General features: G+C 32.5%; 1 protein-coding gene across 1 annotated transcript in view; it reads right to left on the bottom strand.

The window, feature by feature from the left end:
* Positions 1 to 22,259, bottom strand: part of LOC129219021 (microtubule-actin cross-linking factor 1, isoforms 1/2/3/4/5-like) — a 271,646-nt gene that overhangs the window by 69,286 nt on the left and 180,101 nt on the right. Inside the window, 8 exon segments of the mRNA XM_054853341.1 lie at positions 355 to 581; positions 3,328 to 3,556; positions 7,492 to 7,698; positions 7,856 to 8,182; positions 12,820 to 12,939; positions 13,016 to 13,222; positions 20,882 to 21,108; positions 21,189 to 21,273. Coding sequence (XP_054709316.1) covers positions 355 to 581; positions 3,328 to 3,556; positions 7,492 to 7,698; positions 7,856 to 8,182; positions 12,820 to 12,939; positions 13,016 to 13,222; positions 20,882 to 21,108; positions 21,189 to 21,273 — 1,629 coding nt within the window.

Below are 22,259 nucleotides of genomic sequence, written 5' to 3'. Positions count from 1 at the left end.
ATTTTTGTGCACGGAAAGCAGGACGAGGGGTCATTGTCATAAGCTCTTTAAATCTCAGGCTAACATGAAAATCAGGAAAAACTACTACTTTAGCAAGGTTGTGGGCACTTGGAACAGCTTACAGGAAGAGGCGGTAATGAGCAAGGGGGTGAATAGCTTTAAGAGGGCCATTGATCTTCATTGCGGATCGATAAATTGACTAGGACCAGCCTAGCTGGGCCCAGAGCTTGTTGCTGGTTGTCATATTTGCATTTGTAAAATTCTAACTTCAAAAATAAATTGAAGTTTTTTTTGGCTTAGGGGTTATTTTTTGGGATATGTTAAAAATAAGAAAGAATAAGTACAGAGGCTTACTTCTAAAACTTCTTGCTGTTGTTGAACGGCGGTAGGTTCAATTGCAGGAGGCTCTTGTCCCTTCAAATTACCTTGCAACTCCTTCAAAGCTTTCATAACTGCAGTTAATTCATCCCAAAATTTTTCTGCAGCGACAAGTGCCTCTTCCAGGGATTTACCGCGATTCTGAGCTGCTGTCTGGATAGTTTCCCATAAGTCATTCAAGCGATCTAATTTAACTTTAATGTCTGCAAAAACAAAATGACAATAATAATAATAAAAACTAATTAAGGTAAACAACTAATCATGAGCAGCCAACCAGTAATGGGCAGGATTGTATAGTATTGTCAATATCAAGTTTGTAACTACTGTTACAGGAACTCCATCAGTGCAGTCTCAAAATGAAATCTTTCAAGAACATCCCCACTACATTTTGTCAGAACATAAGTGTTTATCTACAGTGTGATTTATTACATTTATGTTTCTCAGTCACCAATAGTGAGTTTTCTTTGCATTTCGGTCATTCTCACAGAAACCATCATTTTCATGTCCCCGTTACAGTTAAAAAATGTTTTATGACTCATACTTGTATTTTTTGAGGCTTAAATACTTCTCTGGATAGTGTTTAACAAGATAATTGAAAGTAAAATTTCGATATTTTACATTAAATGTGTCTGATATAAGTCTAAAGTACCCAAATGTCATACCCTCACTTGCCCCCACTATTAGCAAAAAATAAGCAAAAACTATTTCAAAGCAATCAAAAAAAAAAAAAAAAAAAAGTCACATTTTTGTGGTTTTTATTTCAAAAATTGAAGCATTTAAGAAAACAAAACCATTTAAAAATAAATTTTCATTAAAAATTACTTTACATAATTATTTTTAAGTTTGGCCCCAGTGGTTAGTTTCACTCCTTCATAACAGTAAACTTCCTTCCCAAAATGGCAACGAAATAAATTTTTTTTAGAAAAAAGTATGGTAATTTACAGCTGGAAACCCAGAAAAATATTGCAGCATGTTTGCGTCTTTAATTTTTTTAGAAATTTTTACTTGGAATTAAAATGAAAGAATAAAATTAGATAAGGGTTTTTGCATCTGTCATTCCCTCTCATCTGTTTTTACAGAAAAATAAAATAAAATAATGCATGAAAACTGCATAATCATAAGTTACTCCCTGGTTTGAGAATGATTGTATGCAAATAAATTCAAATATCAGTTAGGCATAACTACTAAGAATCCCATTTTAATGAATATGTCATTCCCTCACTAGTGAGGGTTATAAATGCTGAGGGTATAATGTTATTAAAAAAAAATTTTTGTTTTACAGGATCAATATTTTTTTCATAAAGCCCTTACATATATCTATCTCTATAAAAGGTTTCCATCTGGTCCCCCCCCCCTTTTCAATTTTTCAGAACTTATATGCTCTAAATGAATGTTTTTATGAGAATGATTCATTTAGGTTTTTAAAGGATTTCTTCCTTAAGAATCTGACATTGTGGTTTTTTCCCCCATAAAATTGCAGATTTACTGGTATGTATTCATTCCTTACCTTTTTCTTTTATCAGACACAGGGTCCAACAATGATTTTTGAAGACACTGGGCCCTATTTATTTGGTGACCCACCCCCTGCTTTTTCTATATAGTGAAATATATTTGCATTTTTTATATTTGCGCATTGTTAACACAGCAATTCTAAATCTGGCAATATTTTATGTCACAATATAGAGCTGATATAGTACATATATGACAATCATTAAACGTTATAATATGTCGTCAAACTTTGTAAGATGCAGTAAGCTATAAATATCAAAATTACGTATGATATAAATTGAATAGCGTAAGTATAGACTACTCTTGGAGTGATTTTGGAATTCACAAAGAAATTAAATTTTTAAGGAGAATGTTTTTTATTGATTTAATATTTACAGTTTGCTATAGTGCGATATGAAATAAGTCCAATTAAAATTTTACCTACAGATTTGGTGCCTCCCCAATTGTTGGTGCCCTGGGCCGGTGCTCCATGGGATCATAAGACAGGTATATTTTTAACATTAAGATATTTGAAATCTTCACACGCTAATGCGTTTTACCATAACTAGTAAATTAAAAGTATTTTAACTATGGGCACATATGAACATTATCAATTTTTTGGTCATTCTTAGTCAACATTATTTACGATTGAAGATAAAACATTTGTTCATAAAAATGAAGCAAATATTGGCAAAGATAAATAAAAAGTGCAGCAGTAGAATAGTTCTATTTTATTTCTTAATTGATTAATTTTTGTTGTTGCTGTACAGATGAACCTTTCAAAAACTATTTGTTAATAATTTATTTTTCAATGTTGCTAAGATAAGTAAGTCAAGATACATTAAATTGTAAGAAAAATAAGTTCTTTAATATTTTTAATTTTTTTTTTTTTTTTTTGAGTTTTCTGAAAATAATTGAATTGGTCAAACCAGTATAAACTCCCATTTATTTCAAAAAAAAAAAAAAAGAAAAAATCAATCATAATTGAAAATTAATGAAAATACCACAGCTATAAAAATGCAATTTCTAACACCGTTAGAATCAGGTTTTTTCCACGAACTATAACTATATAACTACAACATTTGTATCCAAATTTAGAAAAAACTGTCATGCATTGTACCCCCCCTCCCCCCAGTTTAAGTGATAGTGCACTCAATTTTGTATATTAAGTTTTATTTGCAACAATGCATATTTCAAAGTGAAACAGAAAAGTAAATTACAAAGGTTATTTAATGATATGACCTAAAGAGTCTTCAAAGCAAGTATAATATAATGAAAACAGGAAATATGCCAACATTAAAAAATGAAATCTTCAGTTTCTAACTAAATCTGACTTAGAGAGTGCTTTAAAATATTCAGCATTTTTTACAAACCCACCACATTTTGTAAGATTTATCTTTTACCAAACAGATGTAGTGAATTGAGCAAGACAAATTTATAAATTTTATTACAAATACAAACCTTTTACAGCAGGCTCATCAATGGCACTCGCTTTTACAATCACATCATCAGCTGCCTTTTTAACGGCTTCAAGGGTTATTGTGCGCTTATCTAAATCTTGAAGCACAGCTTTATTGTCATTTATTTGTTCTTGAATTCGTCGGGGATGAGCAGAAATAGGTTCTGCATTATGTAATTGATCAGCTGTTGATGTCAAAGCACTCAACATGCCCTCCAACTTATCTGAAAACTATTTACAGTACAATTAGCATTTATTTGTAGAAAGGGAACAGGAAAAAAAAAAAAAAAAAAAAACCTCAGCACCAAAACAATTTAAAATAACTTTTCAAAGCTTTATTAGATAGGGTCACAAGTAGGGTTGGTTGGGATAAGTGGGAGCCTTTTTTAGAACAGTTTGTTTCTGAAGTCATACAAAAGTTATGAGACCAAAAAATTTAAACTTATTGATGCTACAGTTGAACTCTCTTATAATGAGCGCAAAGGAACAGCAATATTTGCTTGTTCTTACCGAGTGCTTGTAAAAATCGAGTTTGTGAAAAAAATCATAAAAATTCATCATAGTTTTTTTCTTCTTCTTAATCACTGCACAGTACCAAAGAAATTGGTTACTTAACTATGCTTTGAACTGTCTGAATGTCTCTTTCTTATGTCATTGTTTTTGAGGAATATACATATACATACATGTGTAATTTTTAAATGTTTCTTTACTCCACAAATTAAATTAATTCAGTTGAGCAGGAAATCAAAACGAAATTTTATGAATCGCAAAAACATTGCTCGCTTTAAGCAGGGTTGTTTGGTTTAAACCACGTTGGTTTAAACCACGGTGTAAACCAAGTAGTTTTAAAAACAATCAATTTTTTTTTTTTAAAAATGTTTTTTTTTTTTTTTTTTTTTGTGAAAAACTTCATTGTTTTCCCCCAAATGTTTTCATAAATTTTATACATTATTGCATAGAGTAAAATCTAGTTCATGCAAAGCAACAAACAAAGTTTTATAGATAAATTACAGATTTAATAAATTTAGAAACTCACAGTTTTTAAGGTAATACAAGTTTGCTAAATAAGTTTTCTTTTATTATTTTTTATTTTTTAAATCAATGCAGTTTTCCTATTAGCTAAATAAATATGCAAAGCAGACCAACTAACTTTTTCTAAAATTACATGGAGAAAAAAATCCAAAAGCTCTTTTTTTATTTATTCAAACTCATTATTTTTCAGTGTTTTGCATTTCAAAATAGTCAAAAAGCATATTTCAACCAAAACTTCATTTACTACCTAATTTGCTTGATTACTTAAGATTTATTTAAGCGATGTACAGTGTATAGAAATTTTAATGCTAGAATATTTAAATGACAAGAGAAAAAAATAACTAAAGAAGTCCAAGAACACTTAGAGTAGGCATAAAATTGAGCTAATATCTGCACACTTTTTGCATCCCCGATAGAGGATGCAGTCAGAGCAATAGAAGAAAATATATAAAATTATGAAAACAGAAAATATTCATATAACTCAGTGCTCTTATACAAAAAAAAAAAAAAAAGTCAAATTTTCACCTTTCAAAGATTCTTTTTCATCCCAATATAATAAAAGAAGTCTCACATATGAATGGTGGAAGAATCAATAAACATTAGGAGCAGGAATCTGAGAAACTGTCACGCCTAACATTATGAGGTGATTAATGCCATCTCGGATTTTCTCCAAAAAATTACCAATCATTACTTACCTTGTTAAAAGTCCAAATCCAGAATTTTTTGTTCTGAAGTTGAGTTGTTCAGCTTTTACGGGCTTCTAAAAGTCAACGCGAGGCAGTAAAAACTGAGCGGATTTTTAAGACATGGAAATTGCTATGAGCCACAATTGTAGCTGAGGACAATTTGCCTCCAAATTCTTTTTATGTATGAAGGATGGAAGGTTCAAACTTTACAAAATGAATGCTAAATTTGCGGAAAGTTGTTGCTGCAAGGTCAATGAAGGTCACAAAAAAGCGGCATTTTTGACGTTTCTTTCGCATTTTTGAGGTCTAAAAACAGATTGCACCTTTCAGTTGCCATGGCAAAAGTACTGTCGCTTGAAAGGTAAGTATATCCACTTTAAAAAAATGCATAATTAACTGAGGCAAGGTGTCACCATTTCTATTTGTTCTTGCAAATTCAGCAGTATTTTTTCCCTTTGCATTATCAACTTCTAACATTAGAGCTACAAAATACTTTATGGTTCTCTTTACTGTAAGTTTCAAATACATAGCCACCAGCTTTAGCCGCTTTGTAGCTGAACTATCAATTTCTACTAGGTCTCCATGTCAGAGTTGTTTTTGATTTTGAAATAGTCACTATTATGGGGGGATCCATTTACCCTTTATAGCGAAAATGTATGGGGTATCTGCCTTTATATAGGAGTTAAGTAAGACCTCATTTGGAGTACGCTGTTCAGTCTTGGTCGCCTTATCTGAAGAAAGATATTTTTGTATTGGAAAGGGTTCAAAGAAGGGTAACTAAATTAGTAAGGGGACTCTCAGATTTAGATTATGATACCAGACTTAATAGGCTTAACATGTATAGCCTGGAGCAAAGGAGAGTCAGAGGGGACATGATTCAGTTATTTAAATTTATCAAAATGAAAGATGTAAATGGATTAAATTTTTGTGGGGAAAGCAGGACAAGGGGTCATTGTTTTAAGCTACTTAAATCTCAGGCTAACTTAGAAATTAGGAAAAACTACTACTTTAGCAGGGTTGTGGGCACTTGAAATAGCTTACTGGAAGAGGCGGTAATGAGCAAGGGGGTGGATAGCTTTAAGACGGCCATTGATCTTCATTAGGGACAAATTAATTGACTAGGACTAGCCTAGCTGGGCCCAGAGCCTGTTGCTGGTCGTCACATTTGTATTTGTATATTTATAAGTGGGACTACTCCTCTCAATCACTTATTAATAATATTTTATGCAAAAAATCCTAGTCCAGTATGCACCTTTAGGTTGACTACATATGAAAGTTTAATGAGCATAACAAAATAATAAAAACTAACCTAGAAACAAGTCTTTGGAAAAAGTTTTTGACATAAGTTCTATGATGTATCAAAAAGCTGACATTATCAGTGGAAAAAGTATAAAAGCCATATGCATATTTCAGTTTTAGGGGGGTGTCCCTCTTACCCCAACTCACCCTACTTGCAGAGAGAAAGAGTGCATAGAAGAAATTCGGTAAGGGTCGGTTTTCGTTATGAGAAAACGTTGAAAGAGTATTTTTTCCCCAAAATTTATAGTATGTGTATGGACTCTGGTGAGTGTTGGTTCATACATTAAGGTGCCTTTCCACAAAGAACAAGCATTGTTTTTGACATTTATTAACAGTGAGTTAGGAATTCAAACATGCAAAATCATTTTCCCAGTTCATAGCAATGCTGTACCTGAATATACTGTATTACCCTACATCAGTTGGAATGCTGGAAATAAGTTAGGCTGACCAGCATACCAGGACTTTGGAATAATCCAGCATGCTGGAAAATTCAGGGTTAATTTTGCAACAAAAAGAGAAAAATGTAGACAAAAAATGCTTGCTTAATCAAGAATTGAAACACTTAAACAAGAACAAGATGAAATTAATCTGAGTTTGTTATTTATGTATCTCATTCATTATTGATTTAGTTATATGCCAATAAAATTAACTCGGAAACAATCAAACTACAAATAATTGCCTTGTTTTAATTTAATTTCCCATAAAAGTATTCATAAGTTGATTTTTCTTCTCAGAATAATGAAAATAGCATCATTAAATAATATTTTTATGAAATTTATCCACTTGATAATCTTAATGAGAAAAGAGATAGAATTTTCACCATTTAAAAAGTTAAACATATGTTTATTACATTAAATTTAATGTATTTTTCCGACCTTGTTTCTTCTGGCATGCTGGAAAAGACCGCACAAGGGTTATTGAAAACCTGGTAAACCCTAAATTTTGCAGCATGCCAGCTGATGGGGGGTAATACAATAGGTAGAATTTTGGGATGGACAGGAACTAGAAATATATATATTCAAATCTTCATAGAATAAAGAAAGGCAATGCATGTATGAACTAAAAGTGTTATATAATGCTTCTTTTTGATATTCAAAAAAGTATTCAATTTAATAAAAATGTCAGTAGATTGAAAATTCAGTAAAATACCTGTGAAGTAGCTTGCAAGGCTTCTTCTAGGGCGCTTTGATGCTCTCTAAGAATTTTTCGGAGAGCATTGTATCGACTATTATCCGATTCTAAAATAATTTCTAACTTATCGGATTCTTCTTCTTTGCAAAGTTTGGTAAGTGCATTACCAGTTTTGTTTAGCTTATCAACTAATGGCTTGTGGTCATGGACAGATTGTATTAGTCCCTGAAAAACAAAACTCCATGAAAATCTTTTTCTCTCTCGGTCTATAGATATTTATAATTGCTAAGCAGACTATTAAAGCTAAACTAATACTCTGATGCATCAAAATATTTTTTTAAAAAAGACTAATATATTAAAATGCTATAGATAAATATTTTACTTTATTTCGATCTTGCTGCTTCTTGATCTGCAAGGTATTTAGAGCAGGAGCTTCAAGTAATTCTGTTTCTCCTTCTACTTCATCCAACCACTGACCCAAATCTGAATGAGTTTCATAAAAATGCTGTGCTAAGGGCAAAGCCTGTTCAAGGGAACTCAGTCTTTCTTGACATATTGTAGCTACATTATTTGATTGACTTTTTAGAGTTTCAATTTTTTCATGAATAAATGACAAATCTTCAGATGAAGATTCTCGCATTAGTTTCTTAGCTGCAGTAATAGCATCTCGAACACGACTTTTCTGTTGGTTAAATTCATCATTCAAAGCCTAGAAAGAAATTAGAGCAACGATAAAAATTTCACTCTACAATTACAATTGAATTCCAGTTTTGATACTGATTATGCAATTTGTGCTAAGAAAGGCATTGTAACAAGCAAAATTTGTGTGAGAGTAATAAATAACAAAGCCAGTTAAGTTCTTCTGATTTTACTACACTAAGCAACTCCATTAATCCCACTACTCTTAAAACCTAAACACCAAATCATTTGCAGCAATTTTTTGAACATAAATATCCTTTCAAACTCTGATTGTTCCACTACTATTTATGACATAAGAAGAGAATTTGACTTCAGAGTGAACAGTTTGCAAAATTGGCACTCTTAACCACAGTAAAATAATGTTTATTGGCATTATTTTTTTCATGGGCATTAAGAATTTCAAGAATTTGCAACATTCAATCTGTCTTTGAAAAAGAAATTCAAGTACTAAAAATAAACTGCAAAAAAATAATTTTCCCACTAGCTTTTCTGAAAACATTTAAAGTAATTTCTACTTTCAAATTTGCTATAATGAGGTCAGCTAACTAATTCCTTAACTGTATATGGAATGAAAAAAATTCTGAAACATGTGTAGTGAAGGAAAAAGTTTCATGTTGCGTGTGATGTGCATAGCTGCCAACTTGTAAGATTTAGCCTTGCATTGTAAGATTTTTGGAGGTATTGTAAGTTTGTAAGATCTAATGACATAATTGTAAGATAATTAGGTTTTAGATCTCTGGGTATTGCTTTTTTTTATGAGTTTCCTGTTATGTTGCTTCAGAATAATAGAGAAACTGCAGATGAAGCGCCTAAGATAACCTCCAAAGTGAATTTCGCTCTGTACAAATAGATGATTTGCCCGATGTTGTGCTAAAAAGGAAGAGGATGGATAAAAAATAGGCTGCTTTGAAGAAATTAGTTGATGTGTCAATGGTTTATTGAAGTATGAAAGGCTCTCCTTTTCTATGCTTTCCATTCTAGCCATACCTCACAGCAATGCAGAGTGCAAAAGAATATTCAGTAGTAGGCAAGGACAGAGCTGCGCAGTTCTCTGTTTGATAATAACCTGTATAACATTTTAATCGTTAAGAACTTTAAGAAACTATTGTTTTGAATAAGTTATTGAAATAAAATTTTTGAATGTTGCTAAGTCAGCAACTTAAGAAAGCTTAAGTTCCAGTGAAAGTAGTTTCAGCAAAAGCAGCTGACTGCATTAATTTACGAAAGAAAAAGTAAGATAATACAGCAAGTTATTAGTTTCTTCCAAAAGAATATTTTTAAAGATTAATATTAAATGATGCACCTTACAGAAAAATATTCACAACTCCAACAAACTATAGGGGGCACTGCAGTCACTGTCTAATGGCGGAATTAAAAACTAAAACAAACGCATGTGGTAACGAAGAAAATGCTAAAAGTGTTGTGATTTTTGTTGTTATGTATGATTTTTTCGCTTTATTCATTTGAAAAGATTTTTCAAAGTCTTTTGGTTATTCTGACCCATATAGAAAGAGATTAGAAACCAAAAAGTATTACGAAAGTAAACAATTAATGCAGAACACACAGTAAGTTGTTCTGAAGCAGCCATTTTCACGATGTTGAATTCGGAATTCATAAATTTTTGGTTCGCTTCGAACGGCATTTTCATTTTGTACCGTTTTTTCTATACATTAGTACATATTCAGTTCAGTTTCGTGACATTTCCGGCATTTGTTGACATTTTTGTCACATAGTGCACATACGTGGCAGACTGTCAAGAGTAACGTTTAACACTAGATAATTTATTTCTATGACTATATGATTGGATATCCAAAGAAATCATGCATTTAATTCATTCGTCATGGAAATGATTTACCTGATATGCGAAATCTTGTCAAGATACATTATTCTTTAATACAATTTTAAAACCATCACTCTATAAACAGATTTTTGGCGAACTTTTATTTTTTATTGTTCAAATTCTTAATGTTCTTTCTGGATTTTTCAATCTGTTCTGCGATAAATATTTTCAAGAAAATTTATTTGCATACTTTCTATTACAGTAGGATACTGTAGTAACAAAGGTTATTTAAATCATTTATATGGAATTAGGTTAAGGAAAAGTGTCCAGTCAATAATGTTAAATTCGTTTTTTTTTTTCATCGAATTGAAAAACTGATATTTATTCAAATTCACTCAGAACAAAATAAATAAAATGTGTACTCACAGTTTATATATGGTGGTAGTTTTCTTTTCAGTTGATTGACCATTATTTCTTTTTACTTATCGAATTCTGTAATCTTACTATCATTTTATTCCACTCATGATAAAAATTAAAAATGTTTTAACTAAAAATGCGAAATCTCGCCAAGGCTACTTTGCTCGCACAATTCCAAAACTATAACCCTAAACAAATTTGGCGAAACCTTTCAGCTGAGAATAAAAGGAATAAAGTAAATTCTTTCTCGGTTAAACATTTTTCATTTTGTTCTACGATAATAAATTCAAGAAAATATTTTGCATACTGTCCATTCCAACTAAATGCTGCTGTAAAATGTGATTAGTTAAATTAATTTAAGATTAAAAAAAACTCATATTCTTACAAATTCATACAAAACAATAAAAAATTTTACCTGGTATAACGTTATCCAATTTTGTTAATCCAGAGTTTTCTTGTTAACGCTTCCACCATTTAATACTTTTTTAAAGAAATAAGGAAAACTAACATTATTTTGAGAAGCTCGAGAAGACTACTAAGGGACGAATTAATTTCTGTTGTTGAAGGCGTTCTTAGACATGTTGAATGCGTTACTCAGAACAAACTGACCGCGTTTACGTCAACAGATACACGTAGAGCGCAACGTGGCAATGTTTTAGTTGCATTCGCAGTTTTATAAATCACCGCAAGGTAGCGTATTCGAGCGCTGGAGTTCCGAATTAGACAATATTTTAAAAGTGCACACTTGTATTCTTAAATTTTTAAATGCATAGGCCTGCCTTTTTGAAACTAACTGCTTATTGTAATCCTATGTTTCTCTTTTGTCTCCATTTTTTTCTGTGCTGATTAATTACAAGTAAAGATTTGAAAATATAATGCTTTCAGTTTTGACGGTTTGTTGTGTGCATGTTAAAAAAGTGTACAAATACACCCACGGCATGCATTGTAAGATTTTTAAAGTTGATATGTTGGCAGCTATGGATGTGGGGGATGGATTTGAATTGAAATTCGCTATGATTTTTTGGAACATTTCTTTATTATTTATGCATTGTTGGTAACTGGAATGAGACAATTGGATCAATCACATTTTCTGTCTGACTAATGACTGAACCCCATAAATAATAACTTGTAAGCTTATTCCCATGACCTAAATGAAGCACTTGACATTTCCCAACATTAACTGCTATACCCCACTTGTCTGCTCATTTAGTAATATGATCTAAATGCTCTTGCAGTTGTTTTACTTGCTCTTCATTTTCTACAATAGCCCTAACTTTGACATCATCAACAAAACAGTTCATGTTTCCAGAAATATTTTCAAGAATATCATTCATAAAAATAATAAAAAAAAGAGGCCCTAAACTGATCCTTGAGGAACCTATATAAAACATCGTTTCATTTAGAATGACTTCCTCTTACATCCACTCTTTGCTTTCTTCCAGGCAGCCTATTCCTAACTCAACTTAAAATTTTTCCTCTCATTTCTATACCAGCTAGTTTGCTTGGTAGAGCAACATGAGGTACCCTATCGAAAGCTTTTTGAATATCAATATAAAGAACATCTACACACGTTCTGTTATCTAAAGCCATGTTAACCTTGTTACAGTAAAACCCCTCTAATGTGGACACTAACGGGGCAAATTTTTTTGTCTGCAACAGAGGGTGTCCGCTGTACAGGGGTTTAATAATGGTATTTGCCTTGGAATCGCGGAATTAAAAACGTACTGTATATTCAGACAACAGTTGTCTGACTATGTTATTCGAACAACAGATAACTGCACATGTGCAAAACTGTTGTGCAATTTGCTATTCTGACAACTGTTGTCTGGTTTTACACGGCCGTCGTACTGTATTATTCAGACAACAGTTGTCTGACTTGTTATTTGAACAACAGATAACTGCGCATATGCCGAAACTGTCGTGTGAGTTGCTATTCTGACAACTGTTGTCTGGTTATACACGGCCAATTAAAAATTGTCCGCATAAGAGGGGTGTCCATTAGGAGGGGTTTTACTGTATAATGTGTGTCCTGAGTTAAAATTTAGGAAGTTTTTTACTTTTTCAGAAGAAAAATATTCAAACAAACCTTCAGCAGTCCAGTTTTTGCACATAATCCTTTAGTAAAAGCTTTTTTTTTTGTGTGTGAAATAGGAAAATCTGTTGAGTACCACCAACACCAGATCATATACTTGTGCATATCATTATTATGTTATGAGAACTCTCTGTTACTTAGGAGCAATTGCACTAGGTCATATATGTGAGCATATCTTTTATTTATTCATATTCAGATGTTAGAATCAGATGTCAAAAGCTACATATTTTTTCGAAATTATTAACTTACCATATTTTTAATTGCTTTTGCTATAGTATGAAACATCAAATAGCTTAAAAGATGGGAAAGGTACACAAAAAATTAGTGTTCAATATAAGAAATAATTTTAAATGCAAACCTTTTGTTTGTTCAAGAGAAGCATTAAACTCTTGGGCTCTGAAGAGAGCCCTTCTTCTCCGGCTACCTGTTTCTCTGTTTCTTGCAACCACTCAAATAACTCATCAATATCGGAAATGATCTTGAAAAGTAAAATAAAAAATATTGAAAATATTGTAAGGCATTAACATCAGAGAGTTAAGGATAACAATACTTACATCATATTTTCTCTGCATTGCTAACTGAATTCGCTCAGCTTTTCTTTGCACTTGCTCAGAAACTTTTTCAAATCTCTGATTGGAACGAGAGATCAAGTCTTCTATGAGTGCAGCTCCTTCTCCAGGTGATAGTTGACACAGACGAGGTCCAGTATGATTAACAATTTCCAACTGTTCACGGGATTCTGCAACACTTTCTTCTAATGTCTATTAAAAGGTTGTCATTTATATAACAACATTTGCATTCACATGTATTTACAAACAACAGACCTACAAACACTTTTTACATTAAAAAAACAATATTCAATTTATTGACAATAACAAACTGATTAATATAAATTTCGATTATTATGTGAATACAAAATGATATAACGATTAAAACTAATTGAGTGGAAAGTAAAAATTCGATTTGGGTCATGGATGTTTGGTTGAAGCCAAATGATTTTTTTTAACCATGCTGGTTTTCTTGAACAAGTTTTTTTTCCCCAACAAATAAATTTCCCCTCCTCCAAATGTTTTCAGGAATTTTACACATTATAGGAAAATGCTAAATCTAATTTAAGCAAAGTACAGGGCAGTCTTGAAAATCTGATGTAATTAAGGCTCTTTGCTACCTCAAATTACTTAAAACTCAGGATTATATAGAAAATTCTTAGCAATTGAAACTTAACGCTTTTTTTGTGACATAAGGATGTGCCCCTTTTACTTCTTCGTCCAAGGAAAAGTACGCATTCCCTTCATGAAAAAATGTATCACTCAAATTTCAAAAGAAATTTCATTTTAATCACCTCAAAGGAAATTTGACTACATTTTTCACAATGTTTGTGTTTGTACTGGTTTATGAGTGCAAATGGTAGGCTACCAAAAAACGCATTTTAACTATCCCCGATTCCATTTCAGATAGTTTTGTTGAGACTTCAGAATGTGTACACACCTGTGTGTGCATGTTTCTTGCATAACACAAAAACAATTAGATGTAGAAGATTTTTTTAAAGAAATTATACAACTCGAACAGATACAAGTTGAGGATCTTGCATTTTGATTCCAATCAAATGTTCCAAAAGAGCTATTTAGTTGGAATAAATAGAAAACAGTGTTAATATCAAGTTATTTTTCATATCAAATTACCTCCAAAACATATCACATTCTATGACTAGTAGTCAATAAATATTTGGTACAGATGTGATATACCCCCCCCCCCTTTGGCAACATCCAATTTTTTGCACAAAATTGAAATATTTTTCTCTCCATTGAGGCCATAAATTTTTAAGCATGGCATCCCTGGCGAAACTAACCTGTGTTTGACAACCCGAAGGCAAATTTAACCCGCTGGTAAATTTATTACTAATTTATTCAGAGTGGTTTCATTTTTGGAATTTTTGCATTGTTTATGGGTTTTCTTGGAAAATTTATTACTTAACGGTTTTTTCCTGATGGAATTATATAATAAATTATGCCTCCAGGTGTCATTTTATCTTTTTTATTTTGTTTAATTTCTATTTTTGATATTTATACTATCTCCTGTTCCACCAAGTTGCTTTTCTCGGATGAATTTTCATCCAGTAGCTCACACTTCTTAGCATTGAAAAAGGTGTTCCTTGTAACACCGAAACACGTGTCTGCAATAATTTTGCAATTTTTGTGCTTCATAACGTTGGATTACTAATTATTTTAATTTTTAGCACAAAGGTTATTATTCATTCGTTATTCATTAATCTTAGATCTGTTCAAACTTGTTCACTTGTTATCGGTTTCACCCAGGAGAGATTCTTGTTTTTCCGTGCAATATACCTTACAGGAAAGCTTATTTTGTGCTAGTTTAAATTCAGTAGTTGTGTTTTGATGAATAACTATTAGAAAATACCAGTTTCTTCAAACTTGGACGTTAATTAAAGGTAAACTCCAACTTGGTGTGTATCTGTTAGGTGTCATTGTCATTTTGTTTCAGAATGAGTGTGAGGATTTATACCATAAAAGTAAAAAACTTTTTATTTTATGTTCATTAATTATACAAAAATAGTACGGTTATTTTATTCTAAAAGTTAATTCTTATCGATGCCACGAATTATTTAGACATTCTATAAACATGACTCCTTTAGGTACTGAAATTCCGAAAATAAGTTGACTCTAGTATTTTATAAAAATATGAAGTTTTATTTTATGTAAAATATAGTAGGTAGTTTGAAAGCATGTCTGAATAGCAAATTAATGTATGGTATTTTTATATTGTTTATGTTTGGGCTGTTCTGTTGAGACATTTCTACTTTTCATACACCAAAATTTGAATAATTTAGCGTTTTTTTGGCTGAAATAGTTATTGATTTTGGGGATGTTTTCCGCTATAAACATCACAATTTGAATCGCTTTACTCTTTTTCGGCGAGTATGAGAAGTTTTTGTTCGATGAAATCATGTTGGAAAACAGCTTTTATTTCTATTGTTACATATTTCATTGGTGAGCTGTTAAAGTAATTTTATTAATTTAAGCATTTTAAATACTTTTTAGTAATTTTTCTTTGTGTGCAAAAACTTTCTAGTTTCTGGTAATTTGAAGCGTATATTTGCGATGTTTTTTGTTGTGGTTTTATGTTGTTTTTATATATTGTGTTCTGAAATGCTTTGATGATGTTTTTTTATCTGACTTTTTCCTGTTGGCACTAAAAAAGCATCGCTAAGAACGATGTATGACATATGTTGTCATACATCATTTTCTTGGCGACGCTTTTTTGGCGCCAACAGGAAAAATTTGCCAAGGGTGGGGTATATGACATTACTTCCAAATATTTCATACCACTTGGCAAGAATTGTTGACATCAACCTCTTACTTACTTCATTTATTACTTTTAGGTACATAATTAAGGAAGTTTTACAATAGCTCAAGATTTTGATTTTCAGATTTTAATATAAATCATATTTTTAGCTATGTAAAGATATATCGTAAAATGTCAATAAAGCACCTCAAACTAACTGTAACCTCTGAGATTTGGATTTTCAAGACTCAACTGTAATGTCAGCATGGCTTTAGAAATGAATAAAAGACTCATGAATTTGAAAAATTAATTTTTTTAATGTAATGCAAGTTTTCTAAATAGCCTTTTTAATGTAATGCATGTTTTTGAAATAACCTTTTTTTTAATGCAACAATTCCAATCTTTTCAAAGGAAATCAACTAAGTTTGTTAAAAACTACATGGAGTAAGAATCCAAGTAGTTTGTTATCTTTATTTTTTTTTTCTCTTCAGTCTTTTATTTTCAAAATAGACCAAGAAGCACACTTCAGCCAAAACTTCTTAATCTGCTCATTTAAGGTTTTAATCTGCTTGATTACTTAAGATTTATAGATACACATCATGTATTATTGAAGCAATGTGTAGTGTATATAATTCTTAACTGGGGAGAGATTTTAAATTACGAGAGAAAAAATAGCTAAAGAAATCAGGGCTCTAACCAAATTTTTGTTTTGTGGAGAGTTTTACCAAAGACATTTTTCGAGAAATCTATATGATCAATCAAATTTGATTTCATTCATATACTTATATTACTGATTTTTGCTATACTAGGTTATTTAAATGAAGAGGCTAACATGAGTAAACGTAAAAGATGACTTACTGATTAAATGAAAAACTAAATCTGAGGTGAACAGTACATAACTTTGCCCCTGTTAAATATTCAATGTCTTTTTAAGAACTCAAAAGAATAGATGTGTGTACTCCATATACACTCATTCAAAAACCTCCTTAATTTGTATTTTTTACGCTTACAAAATATGTTAAATAATTTTGGCATTCTCAAATTAAAGAATTTTGATGTTTTTGTAAATGTCAGGTATTCAAAATCTGAAGGAAACACAGTATTATAAGAAACGATTTTCACAAAGACTGCAATAAAAAATACTGCAGATAAAACACTGAGCTTGTACAATTCTTCAATAATAATAATTTCACTTTCAAAGGTATTTGGGGGGGGAGGAGTAATACAGCAAAAAAAGAGGGGGGCGGATAGTTTTGAAAAATGTCAGAAGAACCCACCCAAATACAGCCCTGAAAGAAATCAAAGAGCACCTAGAGTGTAGGTATAAAATGGATCTAACACCAGCACAGTATTTGTCATACATGTTTCAAATATGATACAGTCCTAAAGCAAAAGTATAAAAGACGAATCAAATTTTGAACATTGAAAATATCTCTCTACTTCAGCACACTTAATTCAATAACTAATTTTCACCTTTTAAAAAACTATTTTTGTTCCCAATATGATATAAGAAGTCCCCTGTATGAATGATGGAAGAACCGATAAAACAATAATTTTTAGAACAAAGCCTTTATTGAACCGTGTTAAAAGAATAATTTCATTACTTGGATTTGTACAGCCAAAAATAAGAAATAAATTAGAATGATTGAAAAATACTTTAGAACTTACCTTTTAATTCAACTGTTTCCCTAAAAGAAATTGTTTCCCTAAAGCATATTAAATTAGGAGAAATATTGTCTTTAATAAAATCATAATGATTTTCTTAACTCCTATTCTATCTATTTGTATAAATGTTCTCACTGATATACTAGGTAAATTGCTACAATATTCTGACACTCTTTTTTGGCTCTAAACAAAATATGTGTTAATCTATTGATCGTTAAAGTATGTAATGCATATCGGACTAGTAATTCATTTGTAGATACTGCAAAATTATTTTTATCTACAAAAAATAAGCTTAAGAATACATGATTTTAATTTTAACTTTATTTATTCATGTATTGTAGAAAGCTATACTTAAAGAAAATAATATTAACAAGAATTAATTCATAGTCATTTATAATTAATCATGTCTTAACCCTCATAATAAATTAAATCTTTGATTATTTACGCAAAGGTTTATTTACAAATAGTAATTTTAAATATTATGAAAGGATTCCGGGCTGTTGTGCTGTGGTCTGAGTGTATATTCTCCAAACGTTTCGGCTGCATCTGCGGCAGCCATCCTCAGTGGTTCCGAGTTCGTAACTTCCAAGGTAGAGACTTCTTGGCAACTGATGCAAGTGTCGAAGTGCTGTCAACATTTATAGGGCATGGGTCCTCTTGGTTCTGGACTGGGATTGGCTGGTGAACGTCTGTCTTCATCGCTTCCTGATTGAAGCTTAGGCTCTCCTTTTCCTGCTCGGGGATTGGCTGCTGGGGATTCAGCTGAAGGTCTGTCCTTGTTTCTGATTGGCTGGAGGTTCTTGTTGTTTTAATCCTTTTCAGTATGGGATGCCAGAGCTTGTTTATCTTTATTCCTTCTTCTTTTTTGTTGAAATTATTTGGATGTTTGAATATCTCGATGGCTTCTCTGTTCAATCTCGCATAATAATGGCAAGTCCTTGAAAGTATTTTTGTCTCTTTGAATTTGATGTCATGGTTCCCCTCACTAAAAGTGTGTTCTGCGACTGCTGACTTCTGAGTGTGGCCTAGTCGGCAATTTCTTTGATGTTCTTTGATTCTAGTGTTGACGCTTCTCTTAGTAGTTCCAATATAGGTAGATCCGCAGGAACAGGGAATCTTGTAAACACCTGCGGCGGACAAGGGATCTCTTGCATCTTTCACAGATCGTAATAAGTCGCTGGTTCGGTGGGTGGATTTGAAAACAGTCTTAATATTGTGGCGTCGCAGAAGTCTTTCGATTCTATCAGTGATGTCCTCAACGTAGGGGAGGTAGGCTGTGGACTTGATCGGATCTTCTTTAAGTGGCTGTTTTTTTATTTTGGGGTGGAAGGCTCTTTTGATCTCTTGCTTTGAAAAACCGTTGGCTTGGAAAACATTTGTGAGGTGGGAAATTTCATGCTCGATAGCAGTCGGTTTGCAGATTCTGTTGGCTCTCACAAATAAAGTTTTCATTACACCTCTCTTCTGTCGAGGATGGTGATTAAAGTCCTTGTGTAGATAGCGATCAGTATGTGTAGGTTTGCGATAAACACGATGGCCTAGGGATCCTAGGGATCCGACATCCAGGAAAGGCAACTTCCCGTCGTTTTCGGTTTCCATCGTAAATTGGATATTCTCATGTTGGCTGTTTATGTGAGTCAAGAATCGGTGAAGTTCGTCTTTTCCATGGCTCCATATCACGAAAGTGTCGTCGACGTATCTGAGCTAGCAAGTCGGTTGTTTTTCCGCAGTGCTGAGAGCAACTTCTTCAAATTTCTCCATGTAGAAGTTGGCAATTACAGGGCTCAATGGACTCCCCATGGCTACACCGTCTATCTGCTCATAGATGTCATTGTTCCACTGGAAATACGTGGTCGTTAAGACATGCTGGAATAAATCAGCGATATCCGGTGAAAATATTTCCCGTACGTTCTCCATGGCTTCCTTGTGCACCATCCTCGACAAAAGAGAGGTGTAATGAAAACTTTATTTGTGAGAGCCAACAGAATCTGCGAACCGACTGCTATTGAGCATGAAATTTCCCACCTCACAAATGTTTTCCAAGCCAACGGTTTTTCAAAGCAAGAGATCAAAAGAGCCTTCCACCCCAAAATAAAAAAACAGCCACTTAAAGAAGATCCAATCAAGTCCACAGCCTACCTCCCCTACGTTGAGGACGTCACTGATAGAATCGAAAGACTTCTGCGACGCCACAATATTAAGACTGTTTTCAAATCCACCCACCGAACCAGCGACTTATTACGATCTGTGAAAGATGCAAGAGATCCCTTGTCCGCCGCAGGTGTTTACAAGATTCCCTGTTCCTGCGGATCTACCTATATTGGAACTACTAAGAGAAGCGTCAACACTAGAATCAAAGAACATCAAAGAAATTGCCGACTAGGCCACACTCAGAAGTCAGCAGTCGCAGAACACACTTTTAGTGAGGGGAACCATGACATCAAATTCAAAGAGACAAAAATACTTTCAAGGACTTGCCATTATTATGCGAGATTGAACAGAGAAGCCATCGAGATATTCAAACATCCAAATAATTTCAACAAAAAAGAAGAAGGAATAAAGATAAACAAGCTCTGGCATCCCATACTGAAAAGGATTAAAACAACAAGAACCTCCAGCCAATCAGAAACAAGGACGGACCTTCAGCTGAATCCCCAGCAGCCAATCCCCGAGCAGGAAAAGGAGAGCTTAAGCTCCAATCAGGAAGCGATGAAGACAGACGTTCACCAGCCAATCCCAGTCCAGAACCAAGAGGACCCATGCCCTATAAATGTTGACAGCACTTCGACACTTGCATCAGTTGCCAAGAAGTCTCTTCCTTGGAAGTTACAAACTCGGAACCACTGAGGATGGCTGCCGCAGATGCAGCCAAAACGTTTGGAGAATATACACTCAGACCACAGCACAACAGCCCGGAATCCTTTCATAATATTGACACCGGCCGTGAAAGCCTTCACTCTTACAGTAATTTTAAAAACAATTACAATATTTTACTATTAAGTTATTTAATTAATCATCCAGAAATTAGGTACAAATGTGATTGTTCAACATTCATTAACAATTGATTCATAAAATCAAACTTTGAAAAATTATTGTTTTTTTTTACAAATAGTTTTTAAACAAAAAAAACTGGTTTACACCAAAAACACCCTGGAATTGTTGATTTAAAAAAAAAAAAATGGGGGGGGGGGGGGATTTTTTCACCAATCCCAGATTTGGCCCTTATGATACAAGACTTTTCAGCAATCTACATTATTGCTATTCAATTTCATTGCATGTAACTAACAATTCAAATATACAAGCAAAAACACTAACAATATAGAAACACTTAGGAAATCGACTATGCCTCAAAAAGCACTGAAGGGCATCAGATACAAGATCAGAGAAGGGTAAAACAAAAATTGCATACAATACACAGAACAGAAAACAATTTTATTAAATAATGTACTTACTTTAATAGTTTTGGCTTGTATATCTAATGCACTGCTATCCAAATGCTTGAGAGATCTCTCCATGCTATTCAGCAAAGAAATCAATTTGTTGTTCGCTGAATAAAAAGATTCAACCAGAGGCAAAGATTCTTCTCCTATTTTTAAGCGTTCATTTAGCTTTGTGGAAACATCATTAAGTTTCCTATTCAGAGAATCAAGTTTTTCTTTCATCTGAATTGCATCATCACCTGTGATAAGTAACCAGAAGCATTAATTGCAAATTTATAGGGATGAAAAGTTTGAAATTCATTTTTAAAGTTTCAATTACCTGTGACATGCTTCATTATTTCTTCTCCTGAAGCTATGATTTGATCAATGTTAGTCTTCTCAGATGTCAAGCTGCTTTTGAGTGCCTAAATCAGCAAAAATAGGACACAATTTAAGCTTTCAAAAATAGCAATAAGAAGTATTTTTCAGATAATAATCATAATTTTAAAAACAAGAAAAGATTCGGAGAATTTATCAAATTTTAAAGAAGAAAATCATAATATTATGCTCAGTAATTTTTATTGCAGATCATATTTTGAAAATTGTTATACTTTGAAGTCAAGCGATGGCATCATAGAAGCTTGGACCAAAAGTATCAACACAACTAGTTCCAGCACCATCTCTTGCAAGAGTTAGACTTGTTAACTCGTGAATTATGGTCACATTATATATACCGTATTTTCCCGCATTTAATCCATGGCAGCGTATTATTCCCAGCGCTCTTCCCTCCCCCCAAATACAAGTTTCGAAGCTTATTTTCCTAATTCCTTGAGGCGAAACCCCGCTTTTAATTTTAGGTTTGAGCTCTTGTTTATAGTTTAACATGTGGTGCATTTGCCCAATATTACTCGATATTGCATGTACTGGAGCTTAAACACTCTCTTTTAGTACATATAGTTAAATTTTTTGGTCTTTTGACCATATTTATTGAATTCTCCACGGTTGATGAGCTCTGGATTCATACTTTGTCTTTTCCTATTAAATAGCTGCTTGCAATTTTCCTTTTTCTTATCATTATGTTTTATATAATTTGTTTAATATTTGGTATTTGGCTTGGATATTTTATATTTACTTGGCTTTTTAGTTTTGCTGCGTTGTGCATCTATGGGCTTTTGGTGTGGTCTTTTCAATATTTTCTGCTTTTATTATAATTTTATATATATATATATATATATATATATATATATATATATATATATATATATATATATATATATATATATACATACAGTTGGCTCTCTGTTTAACGACTTTCAAAGGACCACAAAAAAATCATCCTTAAGTAGAAAGCGTCCTTAAATAGAATGCTTTTAATACTATACTGGGCTATCTGGGACCGTGAAAAGCCATC

This window comes from Uloborus diversus, chromosome 3 (genome assembly GCF_026930045.1).
Source record: "Uloborus diversus isolate 005 chromosome 3, Udiv.v.3.1, whole genome shotgun sequence".
NCBI lineage: Eukaryota > Metazoa > Arthropoda > Arachnida > Araneae > Uloboridae > Uloborus > Uloborus diversus.
The sequence above is the reverse complement of the archived record's forward strand: the minus strand, read 5'-3'. Positions and strand labels throughout refer to the sequence as shown.